This window comes from Athene cunicularia, assembly GCF_003259725.1.
Source record: "Athene cunicularia isolate RWA chromosome 28 unlocalized genomic scaffold, athCun1 chr28_part1, whole genome shotgun sequence".
Classification (NCBI taxonomy): Eukaryota; Metazoa; Chordata; class Aves; order Strigiformes; family Strigidae; genus Athene; species Athene cunicularia.
The window spans coordinates 2491550-2508236 of NW_020799139.1; the positions used below are offsets into that span (position 1 = coordinate 2491550).

A 16687-nucleotide genomic window follows, 5' to 3' on the forward strand; every position below is an offset into this window, starting at 1 on the left:
CGGGCGGCGCTGCTGGGCCCGGCCCGGCTGCGGGGCGCCGGTGAGCGGCCGGGAGCGGGCGGTCGGGGCCGGGATGGGCGCCTGGACCGGGGAGGCGGCCTGGAGGGGCGGCCTGAGGCCGTGGGGGCCCTCAGAGAATGGGGTCCCGCCCTTCACCCGCCGGTCGCAGCCTGAGCTGGGGGGTCCCGCAGGCCTCACCGCGGTCGGGGGGTCCCTGTGGTCCAGAGCACTCCCCCCCCCAGGACAGAGCCAGCGGCTGGGAGGGTGTTAGCGTCATGAGTCCCCTCCTCCCGCGCACAGCGAGGGGCGCTCTGGGTGTCCTTGTCATTCTCTGAGGGTAGAAATGGGGGCTCGGGGGTCGTATCCCCGCTGCAGCCAGGCTGCCTGCTCTGGGGGTCGCTGGGGGCCCGTCACCCTGTGCCGCAGCGCTGGGGTTTGTGGCGTCCCTGGGGTCCTGTTCCCCCCCCAAGAGATTAGAGCCGCGGGGTGGGGTGTCCCTGTCCCTGCAGGCTGAGCTGAGAAGGGCCGCAGGGGCCCGGCCGTGGCGCGGGGCAGGGCTCTCAGAGCCCTAAGGGGTGACGCCGCCTCTGACCTCCCGGTCTTTGTGCCTTCCCGCCGCAGGGATCCCATGGAGTGTTCTCAGGAACTACTCCTCTGCCAGCGCCAAGGAGAAGGCGAGGAGAAGTGCCGTCTGTGAGAGGACGGAGCTGCTGGAAGGTGAGTCAGGGAGGGCTGGGAGAGACGCGGGGGTTTCCCTTGTTCTGTGTCCTGGGATGTTTTCCCGTTCTGGGTAGCCATAAAGAAGATATTTGGGACTGTAAATAGTTGTCGCCTGGGCAAGGATGTCGGGCTCCCCATGGACTTGCTGGCCTCCCTGAGCAAGTTCTGTCCTGTCTTAAGGACCTGGAGGCCTGCCCCACCCAGAGGGAGGGTTGAATTGCTGTAAGACGCAGAGTGGTCCCAAGGGGTGGTAGAGGAGTCCCTCCGGGGTGTGTGAGGGCCCAGCAGACCTGGAACATGCCCTGGCTTTGGGCTCCCTGCCAGCGTGAGCTGGGACCTGAGGACTTTGGAGACACAGCCCCAGAGAAGTGATGGGACACGTGCCTTTTCTCTTGCAGAGCCGTTGTTGGGTTCCCTGGGACACAGGGCTGGGCCACAGCGTGTGGGTGGGTCCCAGCAGGACAGTGGTCAAAGCAGCTGATTGCTGTGGGGGGCTGCCAAGGGGGGAGGAAGCCCTTGTGTGTTCCTGAGGCCCTGGGGTGGGACAGAACCTCCTGCTGAGCCTCGTGTCCCTTCACCTCCCCCTGCTGTGTGTCCCGGCAGTGCTGAAAGCTCGAGTGAAGCAGCTCCAAGGCAATAACGTCCAGGAGGTGACGGTCAACAAAGTGGAGCCGGCCCTGCTGGAGAATGCCAAGTACCAGGACCCACTGTGGAAAGGGGGGGCTCCTGGCCCCGCAGAGGAGCAGCCCGCTCCCAGGGGAAGGGCTGAGAGCCCGGCCCAGCCCAGCAGCTGGGTCGAGAATTTGGAGGCGGGAGTGTGCACCCGGCAGCTGAAGGGGGAGCAGAAGCTGTCCATCGCTGCCTCCCAGCTGGCTGTGGAGGCCAAAGCAAAGGGCAAGGCAAAGACCAAAGCTAAAGCCAATAAGAGCCCGAGGAAGCCGAAAGCTAAAGTGGATGCTGCCATGAGCTGGGCCTCCACTGAGTCTGACAGCAAGCCCCAGGTGGAAGCGGTGAAGGAGGAAGCAAAGGCGCAGAGGCCTTGGAGGGTGCTGCAGGACAAGGAGAGCAACCACCACAAGATCCTGCAGCAGACGGTGCAGTCCAGCCTGGAATGCTTCCTGTTCCTGCAGCAGCCGGAGGAGGCCGAGAGGTTCCTTCTCATGTACTACAAGTCCCGCGCCAAGAGGCACCTTCTTAATGTCAATGCCTACAATATTGTGATGCGGTGCTGGGCAAGGAAGGTACCGAGCTGCCCTGGGTGGCCGAGGAGGGAGAGGGGCTGGCTCGGAAGAGCCCTGTGCCTGTAGAATCAGCGGTTGTGGTTTTATCTGTGTTTTGTCACCACTGCCTTCAGCAGGTGTTCAAGGGGGGTTGGCTCTGCTGAGAGGGCCGGAGCTGGTACAAGGCCACTGAATCGGGCTACTGATTCCTGTGCGGTGGCTTTGAGGGGAAGAAGGGGCTGGGGGGGTGTAGACGTGGCTAAACTGGAGCAGGAGCAGCGTGAAGCTGTGACGTGGGGCTGCTGGTGTCTGTGTGACAGCCCCTTCCCTTCCCGTCCGCAGGGCTGCTTGCAGCGTGTCCACTGCCTGTTTTACATGCTGGAGTCCGCCGGCCTCCGGCCCAGCCTGGACTCGTACATGGTGGTGCTGGAGTGCCTGGGCCGGAGCCAGGCGCCCGCCAAAGCCATCCAGAGGTAACACTGGGGGAGGGAGGGGTTGTGCCCACTGCCTGCGTGGATGCGTGTGCTGACCCGTGCCTGGGGTGGGCAGAGCTCCCGCAGCCCTTCCCACCCCCAGCTGCTGGGGAGTTTGTCCCCGATCTCACAGGGGTGGGAGGTGGAGGAGGTGCAAACAGCCTTGCTCTGGGCAGGGCCCTGGGCTGGCAGCAGCCTCATCGCGGGCAGGGGCTCCTTGCTCTGCCCCCACTCTGGGCACCTTGTTGCTGCCCGGTAGGAATGGCTCCTCTGTTCATTTTTCCATCAGCTCCATGGAGTTTGCCCTGCTGGGCTCAGCCAAACAGCTGTTTTTTGCATGATAATCTGGAGGAGTGGGATCAGGAGATAGAGATGGGTTTCGTGGGGCGAGTCTGTGTCAGACCCAGCATGAGGAGCTGAAGGAGCCCTGTGAGGTCCCACCAGGTGGGGCCTCAGGACCTGGGTCCGGTGGCACAGGCAGCTGCTTTGTCAGAGGATGGGGGAAGCTTTCTGGTGCTCTGCTAGTGCTGCACAAACACCCTTGGATGGTTCAGGGCTTTGCGCTGGCCTCGTGTGTCCCTTGGCTGGCAAGCAAGGTCTAAATGCCTGCGAGTGAAGATCTTCCAGTCAGCTGATCTCCAAGCAACTGGTGTTGACGTTCCTGCTTGGGTGTGTGGGTGCTGCAGCAGTGCAGCAGCGCACCCGCAGGGCTGTCTGTAGGCAGATGTTTATAGCACACCTGCACGGATTTGTCCACCCCCAGCCTTGCCAGGGTGTGTGTGTGTTTCCCCACAGCTGTTTGTTTGCTGTGTGGGGGTACGAGCTCTCCTTTCCTTTCCTCTCCTAAAGGTGTCTCCCAGCTGGATGTGGTGTGGCCCGGAGCACCGAGCTGTCCGGGCCTTGTGAGATGGGGGTTGTTTCCCGCTCTGCTCTCAGACTGTGGTGTTGCTTTGAGGGTGTGAGGTGGGGGTTCCTTGTTTTGACTGCGCTGCTGGGCAGGGTTATGTGAGAGTGGAGGAACCTGCCTCTCTGCTCAGCCTCGCAGCGGCAGCTGAGCTCCGTCTCCCGACCCGGTGCGAAGGTGAAAGCTGCCCGCTCAGCTCGGCAGAGGTGCAGGCTGGAGGGAGGATAACAGCTCGCTGTAACCTGAGGCGGGTGCCCTTGTCGGGCTGGGCCATGCTCCCACCTCCGGAGAGCTGTGCAGGGGCAGGGAGGGCATCCACCTGCCTGACAGCTGTGCTCTTGGCAGACTGAGGCATCTCCCCCCTGGGGGTTTCCTGGCTTTGCCTGTTTCTGGGGCTGGGCAGACACCGGCATGGTCGGGCACAAGTTGCTGCACGGCTTTCGGTGGAGGGTCCATGCAGTGGCTTTGAGGCATGTGCTGGAGAAGGGAGGAGGCGTCCCAGGGCAAGTGTCTGGAGCATATCCTGCTCCCCAGGGCTGTCAGAGAGGCTGCATCCTCCTGCGGCTGCTCTGGCATGAAGGTGGCACAGGGAGGTCCCACTGGCCCTCCTGGAGCGGCCTGGAGCTGTGTATCAGTGTCCTGCCCTGTGCTCAGAGCTGGTTGTTAGTGGTGCCAGCCCCCAAGCCCTGCTTCAGGAGAGGGCTTTTTGTGGCTGCCAGGGATTTGGGAGGGGGTGGCTCTTTGTCCTGTAGTGTCTCACGGGGGCCTGGGTGATGCTGTTGAGGGCACAAGTGAGGGAGGAGAAGCCTGATACCATCAAGGCTCTTGGATCCTCCGAAGGAGTCACCCCCATCCTTTGTCTTTAAAACTTTGTTCTGTGCCTTGTCACGTGCTGATTTCTGTGCAGTGCACACAGTCCCCTGTGAAAGGTCGAGCCTGTCTTATCTGCCCTTCCTCAGGTGTGTGAGGCAGCTGAAGAAGGATGGCTTTGCCGTGGATGAGCTCTTCCAAAAGTGCCTGTTTGAGGAAGATGAGAAGGAGAAGGTGCTGAAGGCCATCAGGACCATCCAGCCCAAGTACCAGCTGCCCCCTCCACCCAGCCGCAAGATCTGCAAGTCTTCTCTGCTCCGGACCTTCTACTCCAGAGTAAGCCCCAGCTCAGGGGTGGCTGCAGCTCAGAGGGGTGTTGGGGCCGGCCAGGCGGCGTAGAGGGTGTCCTCGGGTCCAGCCCAGGGCTGTCATGTGGGAAGAACTTTTTAGCCCAATCTCTGCTCAGTAGCCCTCACAAACTGTCAGGCAGATCCATGTTCTGAGGAAGTGATCAGCCTCACTGACACAGGAGCTGGGGGCTGGCGGGGGCTTTCATGGGAGCTCTCCCACAACCCAGGAGCAGAGCAGGAGAGGCCGGTTACCCTGGGCTTTGCCAGCCAGAGTGCTCGGCCCTCTGGATGCAGAGGTCCCAGAAAGGTGCCTTTAGCAGGACTCGCAGCATGTGCCTCTCGCAGGGGAGCCGGCACAACATCTTCTCTTCCTCTGGCTTTTGGCACTTAATGTCTTGCTCTTATTGCAGAAGACGACGATGCCATACCCCAAGCTGGATTTCTCTGTGCAGGAGTTGCAGGAGCGCTTTCAGCAGCAGCTGGAGATGGAGCTGAACAACACCGTAACCGTCGAGTCAGTGGAGTCAACCAAACCTCTGACCCCGCAAGCCACTAAAGCGGTAAAGTCAAGGGAGTTCAGCCCTTGGGACTTGGGGGGGAGTTGCGGGGCTCAGTGGCCTAAAGAGCAGGGCAGCTCCCTGGTGACACTCACCACAGCGTTACTGTCTTGCTTCCCTTTTTGCACAGCGCAACATGCTGGACACCCTTCGACCCCAGTGGCACGATTCCATCCTCCAGGCCCTGCAGAAGTCGAAGCACAACATGTCCCAGCTCCAGATGGGGTCGGGGTACAACATTCTCTACCCCTACCTGTGCGTGCTGCCAGACGAGGAGTATGTGGCCATCATGCTGCAGGTAGGACCCTGCCCTGCCCTCGCATTGCCGCAAAGCACCAATGTCCCGCTCGGGCCAGCAGAATCGGAACAAGGGCCTCAAAGTTTGCTCAGGTTATCTGGTGCAGGCTCTGTCTGCTCCCTGTTCTGAGCAGCCAGGGAAGCCCCTGCTCTGTCCTGGCCCTGTGTCCTTACTCATCTGTTCAGCACCATGGGGATCAGCATCTTTCTGTGCTCCCCAGACAGGGGCGTTAACTCCCGCTTTGTCTCTGCTCCGTCTTTCTGTTCCTCCCGCCTTAAGACCCTCTTTGCCTTCCTCATTCTCAGGTCCTCAACACCCTCTCTCCGCAAGGACAGTCCCTGGTTGTCCTGGCCCGGGACCTGGGCTTCAAAGTCTACAACCGATACGTCACCCAGAGGAAGCTGCGCAGCCGCCAGCTGGGGAAGGTGCAGGAGGTCTACAAGAGCTACATTCATCTGCTGGCCAGGGACGGCCAGGTAGGCGTCCCAGGGGGCACGGGGACCTGCGGGGAGCCCAGCAGCAGAGCCGGGGTGGGCCGAGGTGGTTTGTCTGCCCATCTCCTCACTGGGGCCAGTCTCTGGGAACCTGCTGCTGCAGAGGCCCCCCAGAACTGCAAGGCCCCGTCTGGCACTGGGCAGGCCCCTGCCCTGTGGCAACATGCGGGTCGGCTCTGGGACAGCAGTGGGTGTTTCTGGGCTGGGGGATGTTAAATCGGCCAAGCTGATCCCTCGGAGCCAGACAGCCCACGTGGGAGAGCTCTGGGTCTCGGGGTGCGCTTGGGAGAGGGAAAGGGGCCAAGGGCACAACTCTGGGCAGCTCGTTCCCAGAGCTGTGTGGGGGAGGCAGGTCTGCAGGAGGGGTGGGATGGGGCGGGGACATGGTGTCAGCCTGGGGATGTGGCCCGAGGAAGGGCTTTGCAGCGCCACTGTCCTGGCACCTTCTCGCTGTTGGGCTTCTCCTGGCCACACCCTCCCCAGGGACACTGAGCCGGGAGGGTCCTCGGAGCCATGTTCCAGGAGACAGATCCCCCCCAGCAAACCCCAGGGAGTAGCAGGGTGGCCCCTCCAGCTGACCCGCTCTTCTCCTTCCACCTCCCAGCCCCACAAGTGCTTGCCACGGGAATACTGGGAGAAGCTGGTAGTGGAAGCCGGCTTCGGGCCTTCCCTGAACCTGAAGGACTGCAGCTGGCCGTACATGCTCCTCATGCGCCTGGGCATGCACCTGCTGGAGCTGCTGGTGCAGGCTGTCAGGGTGCCCAGGAACAGCCTCAACCCCCGCCTGGAGCCCCGGCTCATCCCCGTCCTCTACCACGTCTACTCCTTCCGCAGCAGCTGGCAGGTGAGCCTCGTCCAGGGGGCTCTGGGGCTGCGCAGGTCCCCTCCTCACCCAAACACTGTCCCTCCCTGCTGCCTTTCGCGCGCAGGGACGCTTTGAGGAGCCCCCGGTTCTGTGTGACAATGTCCATCCTTAGCCTGATCACACACTCTTCCAGACGCCAGCCCTGACCCTCTGCTGCTGATTCTCCTCTCCAGGTCGGGCTGATAAAGCCCCATCCCATCTTCTCCCAGCTTGTGTCGGACGCTGCAGAGACCACACTGACCTTTAACAGCTCCGTCATACCAATGCTGTGCCCGCCAGTGCCCTGGACCTCCCCCCATTTCGGTGCCTTTGTCCTGAACGACACCAGGCTGATGCGCTTTGTGGACGGGGCCGTCCAGCACCAGCTGCTCCTGGAGCAGTGTCCTCCGGTCAACCTCCACCCCGTGCTCGATGCCCTCAACCAGCTGGGCAACTGCGCCTGGAAGATCAACCAGCCCGTGCTGGATATCATCATCTCCATCTTCAACGACAAAGGCAACGAGAAGCTGGACATCCCGCCGCCCGTCTCGGAGGCCCCCAGGCCTCCTGCTGCTCCTCCTGGCAATTCCACCACCGGGAACAAGTCCCACAAGCACGAGCTGCTGCTGTGCAAGAAGAAGGCGGCTGAAATGCACAGCTTGCGCATGGACGCGCTCTACAAGCTCTCCATCGCCAACTTCGTCAGGGACAAGGTGTTCTGGTTTCCCCACAACATGGATTTCCGAGGCAGGACTTACCCTTGCCCGCCTTATTTCAACCACCTCGGTAACGACGTCACCCGGGCCATCCTGCTTTTCGCAGAGGGAAGGCCGCTGGGGCCCAAGGGCCTTGACTGGCTGAAGATCCACCTCATTAACCTCACGGGGCTGAAGAAGAACAACGCCCTGAAGGAGCGGCTGGACTACGCCAACGAGATCATGGAGGAGATCCTGGATTCCGCCGACCACCCGCTGACGGTAGGTGGGGAGTGGCCGGCGCCGCCCCGCTCGCTCCTGGGGGGCAGCGGTGGGGCCGGCTCCGGGAGCCTGTGGCTGCCCCCAGGCGGGCTGGGAGGTTCCCCCTCAGTGACCCAACTGAAAAGCAAAAGCAGGGAGGTTCATCTCTTGGACAATTTCTATTCCAACTCCGAGTGTGCTAAGGAAAAAGGGTCGATGTCATTGTTCATTTCAGAGGAGACTTAACCATTTGTCTTAGCACAGCTCCTAGAAGGTAAACCAAAATGGAAATCAGATCAATTTTGAAAGAGAACTCTTTGAGGGTTTCTTAAATAACACGTTTCTCTCTGAAAACACAACGAAATGTTAGGGAGGTAGAGGCATGGCGGGGGCAGGTGCCTTGCCAGGCTTATCCTGGGAGCACAGGGGCTCAGCCTTGGCTTGGGCTGCCCCAGAGCACTGGCTGCTCCCGCCAGCCTCTGCCCTCCTGTTCCAGGGCAGGAAGTGGTGGATGAACACTGACGAGCCCTGGCAAGCCTTGGCCTGCTGTATGGAAATCGCCAAAGCCTCGAGGTCCCCGGATCCAACAGCCTACATCTCTCATTTCCCAGTTCACCAGGTGGGAGCTCGATAGATCTGCATGGCCTGTGTGGTAGAGCCGGGGCTCGGGGAAGGGCCGGGGGCTTGGGCAGGGCAGGAGCAGCCAGGACTTGGCGCTGCACTCACTGCTCGCTTGAAGGGCAGCTCAGCCTGCGGGCACCTTGGCTTGAGAGCTCCCGCAGTTCTCTGCTGGGTGCAGCTGTTAAGGGCCGGCACAGTCTCGTGCTGCTTCGCTTCCTCTGGCTGGGAGATGGGGGTCGGCTGCCTGCGGGGCGCCGCTGGCCTGGCCTCACCTGCCCCGGCCACAGGATTGGGGCTGGGAGTTGCCCCGGCCCCGTGGCCTGGTGAAGGCAGCACCTGTCTGGCCGAAGCCCTCGGGGCTGCGCCAAGGCGTCGGGGCCTTTACTCCACTCCCATCCCGAGGCTGAGGCTGAGCAGCTCCACGGGAGCAAAGGGTGGGAGGTCTGGACCCCGGAGAAGGGTGGGGGACGGAGCCGATCTGAGCCCGCGTCAGTGACGTGGCTGCCACCGCACACCTGGTCCCTCCCGGTCCTGGATGTGCCCATGCTCCGAGTGTGTCCCCCCAGTAGCCAGGTGGCTGCTCCCGGTAGCCAGCGCTCAGCCCTTTCTCCCTGCTGTGCCCCAGCAGATCCGTGCTCTGTCTGTATCCGAGGTACCTCTCTGCGCCCATAAACCCCCTTCTGCATGGGAGACAGTGATTGATTAATTTTTTTCCTGGTGAGAGGGGTTTGCTCATCTATCTCATTAGAAGATCAGATGCCCATAATGAAGGGGGGGGATAGTGGGGGTGTATTCTGCCCATAGTGATGGTCTGGAATATGTATGAGACAGTCTAAACTGATCCTGTTGTGACAACAGAAGATCAAGAGAGCAGCGGGGGCGTGGGGGGGTGCTGCTAATGGGCTTCGGGAGGGCACCCGAGTCTCTGCACCTGAGTCATCGGCGCTTGGCTACCACCGGCAGCCCCTCTGCCGCGGCGCTGCCGGAGCCCTCGGCTCTGCCTCTCGCTGCACCGTGGGGTGCAGGGAGGTGGCAGGGTGGATCCTGCCCGCGGCTCCGGGCGCCCTTTGATCAGGCAGAGCCCCCGCGGGAGCAGGGGTGGCTCTGGAGCAGCAGCACATCTGCTGGCGCTGGCTGGGGAGTGGCAGGACCTTCCCATGCCTTTGCTCGGTCCTGCCCGCCTCGCCCGGGCTGGTCCTGGTGCCGGGAGGGCTCTTGGGCACTGCTGTGGCAGGTTGGTTGGTGAGCCTCTAGCCCCGGCTTTGGGACGGGCCGGCTCGGGGCTGCTTTCTGTCAGAGGGTGTTTCCATCAGCCCCAGAGCGGAGGGGCCGGCTGTGGCCTCCGAGTCACCCCAGGCTGCCCCGTGGCCCTCGGCCCAGCTGCTCTCCCACCACCGAGCCCGCCCCTGGGTGCTCTGAGGCTGTTTTGACTGCTGCCTCTGGGGGCTTCTTTTAGCATCCAGACAGATTTGTTTTTTTTCCAAATATTCTGTTTGTTCAGTGTTTCCACAGAGCTCTGATGTCTTTGAAAATTCATGGAGGGGGCAGTGTGACGTGAAGTTTTCTTTTTTTAAACCTCATAGGCAGCAGTAGTTGGTGATGAGACCCAGACAAGAATACTGGCCAGAAGGAAAATGGAAACTAGTGTGGCCCTGGCAGCTGCTGGGAGATCAGCTGCAAAGCTGTCTTGGGAGGGGGGGTGGCCATAACCTCTGAGCCCAGTGCTGGCGCTCAGGGCGGGCAGATGAGCTGGGCTCTGTGCACATGCCCACACCCTGTCCCCGCACAGGACGGCTCCTGTAATGGTCTGCAGCACTACGCCGCGCTGGGCCGGGACCTCATCGGCGCCATGTCCGTCAACCTCATGCCCTGCAGCGTCCCCCAGGATGTCTACAGCACCGTGGCCCAGCAGGTGAGGTGTGGCGGGGGCAGCACCTCTGGGACCCACTTCCCCCCTTGCCCGTGTTGCATGAGGTCCTCCAGCTCCCGGGGAGAAAGGTTGGGGTAAGGCCAGTGTGCTGGGACAGCCTGAGCTAGTCAGAGTGGGGGGGTCTCTCCCTCCTTCAGCGGGAACCAGTGCCTCAGCAGGGATCTGACTGGAGATCTCCTCACAGAGGCAGCTGTGAGAAATCCACTGGGATTCCCGCTGTCTGCTTCTGAATGAGGTCTGGGAAAAGTAGGACGGGGAGGTGGAAGAGAGCAGAGGGGGTTCCTTATCTCTTGGTGGCAGCCGGCTGGCCCGCAGGTTGTGGGGTTTTCTTTGAGCTGGGCAGGAAGGAGGAGAGAGAGGTTCAGCCCTTGGCACTGCAGCGAAGTCTGCAGTTTCCTTGGGCAGATGCAACGTGAAGCAAGGCCGCTGGGAGTGCTGCAACCTGCCAGCCCCACTCTGCGGGCGCTGCACCCCCGGCTCTGCCTTCGGGGCCTCGGCACGTTTTACCCAGGCGGGAGGAGCACGCAGAGGGTTTGCTCAGTTATCGCTGGAGTGGCAGAGCTGGAGAACCCGAGTCCCGAGCCGCAGTCCTAGTGCCGTGTCCTTGTGGTGCTGGACAAGTGACACTTGTGACATGTGACAGTGCTGAGGCAGCAGGGGAAAGCTTGGGTCCTGCGGGCGCTGTTCCCTCTGAGGTCTGGGTGCCTCTTGATCCCTTCAGCAGATGATCTCTTAACTGGGGCTGGTGGAGGTGGGCTACAGGGTTTCTGGTGGGAGCTCAAGCCAGGCGGTGCCCAGCTGGGGGGGGTGTCTTGTGGTTCCCCTGATGCTCTTGGCCAGGGAAGGGCTTGGGCCAGCAGCTCCTGAGCGCTGCCCTCCTCAGGTGGAGGAGTTTCGGAAGAAGGATGCTGAGCATGGGGTGAAGGTGGCCCAGGTGCTGCAGGACTTCATCAGCCGCAAGGTGGTGAAGCAGACGGTGATGACGGTGGTGTACGGCGTCACACGCTATGGCGGGCGGCTGCAGATCGAGAAGCGCCTCAAGGAGATCGACGAGTTCCCTGAGGTAACGCCCCTGCCCTGCCCTCCCCGGCGTCGCTCCACGCTCAGCCTTTGACAGGAGAGGTGCCCGCAGTGCCCTTCCTCTGCCTTGCCTTCCTGCCTTCCTCCTCGCCCCCAGACCTCCCAGCAAAGGGGTGAGCAGGACTGGGCAGAGATCGGCCTGTCCTTGGACAAGGAGCCCTGTGAAGTGCTGATCTGGGCCTCCCTCCGTTGCACCCCACCAGCTCCAAACTCACGCAGCCCGTGATGGAGGCGGCGCTGGGGAGCAGCGAGTGCTCTGGTGCTTCACCCCAGGACCCCTCGCTCTGCCCCTTGACCCCTTGCTCTGCCTCTGCAGGAATACTTGTGGGAAGCATCAGACTACTTGGTGAAGAGGGTGTTCAGTGGCATCAAGGAGATGTTCTCAGCGACCCGAGACATCCAGGTAAGGTGCCTGTTGCCTCATCCCTCTCTGCCTTTTCTTCTTCCTGGGCCTGCCCATGCACAGACCAGGGGCTGCTCCAGGGCAAGAGATGGTTCTTCTGGGCCCTGGCCCAGAGAGGATCCTCCTGTCCCAGCCCAGAGGTGTGGGATTGTGCCAGTACCGGGCCAGACATCAGGGTCACCTGCAAGGGGATGGGGTCTCCCAGCTGCCCCCACTAACTCCAGCTACTCTTTTCCCTGGCTCCCTGCAGAAGTGGCTGACGGAGAGCGCCAAGCTCATCGCCCAGTCGGGACAGACGGTGGAGTGGGTCACGCCGCTGGGTCTCCCCATCGTGCAGCCCTACTACCGCTCCAAGTCCACTGTGGTAAGTAGGGGTGTGCAGGACCCCTCTGCCCCTCCCCGGCTGTGCTGGGGAGCAGGGAGAGGCAGCGAGCTGAAGCCCAGCGGGCTGGCATTCCTGCGGGTGAGCCTGCAGAGCGGGTGGGGCTGTGTGTGCAGGCGCATCCTCCGGCCTCGTCGCTCCCGGCAGAGACAGGAGCGTGTGGGTGGGCTGCTGAGGAAGCTCTGCTGCTCCTGTCCCACTCAGGCAGCTGGGGCACAGGCCCACTCCACACCGGGGAGCCTTCCCGGGGCTGGCATGATTCAGTCTCGCTGCTCTCGCCTCCCACACGCTGCTGCGCTGACTCACGGCTCCCCGGCCCGACTCGTCCCCGCAGCCGCTCACCACCACGAGCCCTTCCCGTGGCCCTCACAGGGCTGAATCAGCGCGTTGCTGGGAGGGGGCTGGGGTCCCGGCCAGCACCCTCAGGAGGGGCAGCGGGCAGGGCGCCGCTGAGCAGCACCCGCTGCCGTGGTGACTGGGGTGCTTGGGGAGGTCCCTGCCCAGACCCCCCCTGTAGCCGGGGACACCCCTGGCAGAGCAGCTCCCGGTCGGTGCCGGCATCGCGGGGCAGGGCCCCGTGACAACCCATCCCTCCCTCTCTCCCTGCAGCTCAACTGCAACATGCAAGCCTTGAGCGTGAAAACCTTCAACAGCAGCCAGTAAGTACGAGACCGTGGTGTCCCTGGGCTGTCCCTGCCTGTGCTCTGGGGACAGAGCCCGCCGTGGGCAGAGCTGGCCCAGGGAGCCCTCGGGTCTCGCTGGCGCCCTCCTCCCCGGCCCTGGAAGTGCTGCAGCCCCTCCTGCCCTGTGCTGCAGGAAGCCCGACACGGTGAAGCAGAAGAACGCCTTCCCCCCCAACTTCATCCACTCCCTGGACTCCACGCACATGATGCTCACGGCTCTGCACTGCCTCAGGTGGGCAGCGGCACCCAGGCCCCCCTGCTTGGGGGGGTCAGGGTTCCCGGTGGGCGGGGGGTGAGGGGAGGTGCTGACGTTGGCCGCTGCTCTCTGAAGGTCTGGGGGTGCCGGGCAGGGGGGTGTGAGTGTCCCCCCTCCCTGCTCGTGTCCCGGCGAGGTCTGCATGGGGTGGGGGCCAGTGCTGGGGGGGGCTCTCGGTATCAATGGCACCTTCTGCTGCCCCCAGGCAGGGTCTGACCTTCGTCTCGGTCCACGATTGCTACTGGACTCACGCGCTCACCGTGGATGTCATGAACCAGGTACGAGTGTCCTGACAAGAGCAGGGATCTCGCTGATCTGTCCTCTGGGCCCGTGCCAGCCCTTGCCTGCCGTGGGCTTTGCTCCAGAGCCTGGTTTATTTACCCGGGCACAGTGAGCCTGGGTCGCTCGCCAGTGGCTGCAGCTGATGTCCTGGGCCTGTAGCCCCATCTCCTCCCACCCTTCAGGGAGCGTCTGTGGGAGAATCTCCCCGTAAATCAGCGACAAACCCAGTGCCTGGCAGCATCGGTGCCTCTGCGCTGCCCTGGGCCCTACCCCTTGTCTTGCTGCCATAGCTGGTGTAGAGTTGATTGACAAATGAGGGTCAGCCTCTGCCTCCCCCCTCCCCAGGCTGATTCCCTTTCCCCTTGTCTGGCAGCCCCCCTGTCCCCCTGTGCCACTCACCTCTGTCTTGGCTGATGAAGCACTTGGGGGAAGGAGGGTACAAGGCCCCTTCACTCACCATTGCTCCCTGGGTCAGATCTGTCGGAAGCAATTCGTGGCTCTGCACAGCGAGAAGATCCTGGAGGATCTGTCCAAGTTCATGGTGGAGAAGTACTGCAGGTACTCCTGGCCTGCTGGCAAACCCCCCCACGCTCCCTGTCCCCAGCCCTTCCCTCTCCCGGGGTGGTTGTGCCCAGACGCTCATGGTCCTTGCTCTGGAGGGAAGCTGCTCTTCCTTCCTGACTGGTACTCGGATTGCCTTGGACCGCGGGGTGAAAAGCAAGGTGTCTGCATCCTTTTGGTACAGAACTGGGGTAGGATTTGGTGCTCGAATGCATCGGGGGGCCTGGGGCTCCCCACTGTGAATGGGGCAGTAGGGTGCTGGGTTGGTGTGTGGCTCTTACCCCCTGCCCACCCCCACCCCCCAAGACTGGCCCCGTCCTGGGCAGCGTCTGCACCTGCCTCAGCACCTCCCTGGGGCTGCTGTGGCCAGGGCTGAGCCCCGCTCGGGTGCTGCAGCAGGACTGTGTTCAGGGACAGCTGAACCCTCTTGTCAGGGGGAGCAGAGGAGCATGCATCTTCTCCCGGAGCTCCCACGCTGATTTGCTTTTCTTTTGGTTCATCCAGCCCTGACAGAGAGATGAGAGCCCTCTGGCAGAGTAAACTGATGGAGCAGCTGTCCAACGTCCCCAAGACTGGTACGAGCAGCAGCCCCGAGCCCTTTGGAGACGGGGAGGGTGGGGGGAGTGGCCCCCAACATCGCTGGGCAGGGTGGGGGTCCCTGGGTGGGGTTTTGCTGCCTGTGCTGGATGGCAGAGCAGGGGGCAGCACCTTCAGACATTCACCTGCAGCTCCCTGGAGCCCTCCCTGCGCCCCCCCAGGCCCGGGGGTTCTCCCCAGGATGCCCCAGCCCAGCTGCGCTCCTCTCCCATCTGCTTCCAGCCAGAGGCCTCTGCCTGGAGAGGGGAGGTGATTGCCAGGATCTAGATAATACACATACAATGGGATTAAGGCAATTACTTTAACTCCTCCTAATCTCGGCTCTGCCTCTGCCAGACCATCTGCCTGACCTCTCGAGCAGGCCCCTGGCTCTTGGGCAGCGCTGTGCTCGGCCCCAGCTGTGGCACAGGCCGGGGACGGTCCATTCCCTCTCGTGCTCCCCTGCCTTGCTGCTCCTACTCTTCTGTCTTGCTCTTCCTACCACGCTCCCAGATAAATTTGGAAGAACATCAATTCCTGAAGACCACAACCCTCCCCACTGTGCCGGCCCAGCCTGGGGCGGGCGCTGAGCTGCAGCCATTCTCCCAGGAGGCTGAAGCAGGGCTTGGTGCAGCTTCTCTGACCTCTCCCTCCCTTTCCCCAGGCAAGTTCAACCTGAGGCAGGTGATGAATTCCACCTACTTCTTCAGCTGAGCCCCGGCAGCCAGTGGGGCCCCGACTACCTCGCACTGCTGCCATAGGCTCTGGCCCGCGTCTCCTGGGGAAAGTGGGTTTGGTTGCCAGCCCAGCAAGATGCCAGCCCAGGGCAGGACACTGGGCCAAACTGGGAGTGTGCAGGAGTGGGGGCTGGGGGAGCTCTGTGTCTGCACTGTTTGCTGCTGCTGCCCCTGGCCCAGGCACGGGGGGGCTGCAGCTCTCCGGTGACAGTGGCCGGCTCCTCTTGCTGCTTGCCCTGGCACAAGGGCCTGGGCTGCTGTGCCCCCCGTCCCTCCTCGCTGTGCAGCTCAGCCCAGGATCATTGGCCTCCGCAGCTCCTGCTGGCTCCAACAATCACTTCTGCTTCTGCTCCCTGAGTCTCAGACAGGGAAAAACCACTAACCTGGGGATGGAGGTGTATAATACTGTAAATAAAATGTATTTTGAAATACGATCTGGGCACTGACTCCTTCTCAGAGGTCTGGGCTCTTATCCCTGTCCTGGGGAGCTGGGACTGGTTCCCCCACTCCTGTTTTGCTGATGAAAGGTGTCACATTCTGGAACTGCTTTTGCAGCAGAAACGGAGACAAAACTCCCCTCCTCGCGCTGAGGGGCTGGTGCGGCAGGAGCAGGGGTGACCGCAGCTCCCTGCAGGGAGGAAATCCTGCGCCTGGGGCTCACCTGAGCCTGTGCCTGCGGCCCCAGGGAGTGACCTTTTCACCTTGTCCCTCTGGCAGCTCCTGGGGTCGGGAGCGGAGGCAGCCGGAGCTGCGGCAGGGGGGACGGTGGTGAAGAAGCGGAGACGGAGTCAGCCATAGCTCTGTCAGCTGCTGACGTTTATTGCACAGGATGGGCTGGAGGGGAAGGGGGACGCTGGCGTGGGCCCCGCAGGCGCTGCGGGACATTCAGTGTGGGAGGCTCTGGAGCGTGAGGCAGAGGCATACGTGCACACACACACACACACGGTACACACCCGCCAGCACACGTGTGTCCATAGCAGCACACACACATATCCATAGGGGCACACACGTGTCCATAGGGGTGCACACACGTATCCATAGGGGCACACTGTGTGTGTGTCCCCAGTCTTAGTGCTGGGACAGCCCCGGGTGTGTGTCCCCAGGCTCCCGCATCTGACTGCAGGGAAATGGGGTTGTGTTTCTCCCCCGGCCCCAGGGTCGGGCTGGAGGCAGCAGCGTGTGCATTGGCTGCTCATGAGCCTTGGGGCGACCGTCCCTCAGACACCCCCCCCCCACTTACCTGCAGTCCTGGACCGTCACCCCTGGCCCAGGGTCTGTGGGAGGGGAGAGGGGCAGGCGGTGGGGCTGGCCAGTGCCTAAAGCCCCAGGGAGGGGTCCTGGGGCTGCGCAGACACAGGCGCGGGCTCAGGTCACGGATCATACGCGGAGCTGAGACGGGGATGATGCAGCTCTGGCTTCTGGGGGCAGCTGGGGGCAGCGGGGCTTCGCCACGGGGAGCAGGAGACGGGGCCGCGCTTTGGTCAGAGGCAACACAGGCCGGGGCTCAGCCCGGCCCCCCCCTACCCCCCGCGGTGGGTGGGGGGTGCAGT

The 16687-nt window shown here is 62.7% G+C and overlaps 1 protein-coding gene and 1 long non-coding RNA gene across 2 annotated transcripts in view; both read left to right on the forward strand.

Annotated features, from left to right (window-relative positions):
• The window catches only part of POLRMT (RNA polymerase mitochondrial), a 15446-nt gene extending 238 nt beyond the window's left edge, over positions 1 to 15208 (forward strand). Inside the window, exons 2-22 of the mRNA XM_026864929.1 lie at positions 4 to 40; positions 622 to 717; positions 1324 to 1961; positions 2283 to 2413; positions 4277 to 4463; positions 4888 to 5037; positions 5165 to 5332; positions 5638 to 5808; positions 6431 to 6670; positions 6865 to 7647; positions 8123 to 8245; positions 10037 to 10159; positions 11061 to 11240; positions 11574 to 11660; positions 11911 to 12024; positions 12652 to 12701; positions 12859 to 12957; positions 13187 to 13259; positions 13739 to 13821; positions 14329 to 14399; positions 15065 to 15208. Of these exons, the coding sequence (XP_026720730.1) occupies positions 4 to 40; positions 622 to 717; positions 1324 to 1961; positions 2283 to 2413; positions 4277 to 4463; positions 4888 to 5037; positions 5165 to 5332; positions 5638 to 5808; positions 6431 to 6670; positions 6865 to 7647; positions 8123 to 8245; positions 10037 to 10159; positions 11061 to 11240; positions 11574 to 11660; positions 11911 to 12024; positions 12652 to 12701; positions 12859 to 12957; positions 13187 to 13259; positions 13739 to 13821; positions 14329 to 14399; positions 15065 to 15114 (3654 nt within the window). The 3' untranslated portion in view covers positions 15115 to 15208. The remainder of the gene's footprint in view (positions 1 to 3; positions 41 to 621; positions 718 to 1323; positions 1962 to 2282; positions 2414 to 4276; positions 4464 to 4887; positions 5038 to 5164; positions 5333 to 5637; positions 5809 to 6430; positions 6671 to 6864; positions 7648 to 8122; positions 8246 to 10036; positions 10160 to 11060; positions 11241 to 11573; positions 11661 to 11910; positions 12025 to 12651; positions 12702 to 12858; positions 12958 to 13186; positions 13260 to 13738; positions 13822 to 14328; positions 14400 to 15064) is intronic.
• Positions 15209 to 16342: 1134 nt separating this feature from the next.
• Positions 16343 to 16687, forward strand: part of LOC113489285 — a 21292-nt gene continuing 20947 nt past the window's right edge. The window contains exon 1 of the long non-coding RNA XR_003400022.1: positions 16343 to 16680. This is a non-coding gene — a long non-coding RNA (uncharacterized LOC113489285). The remainder of the gene's footprint in view (positions 16681 to 16687) is intronic.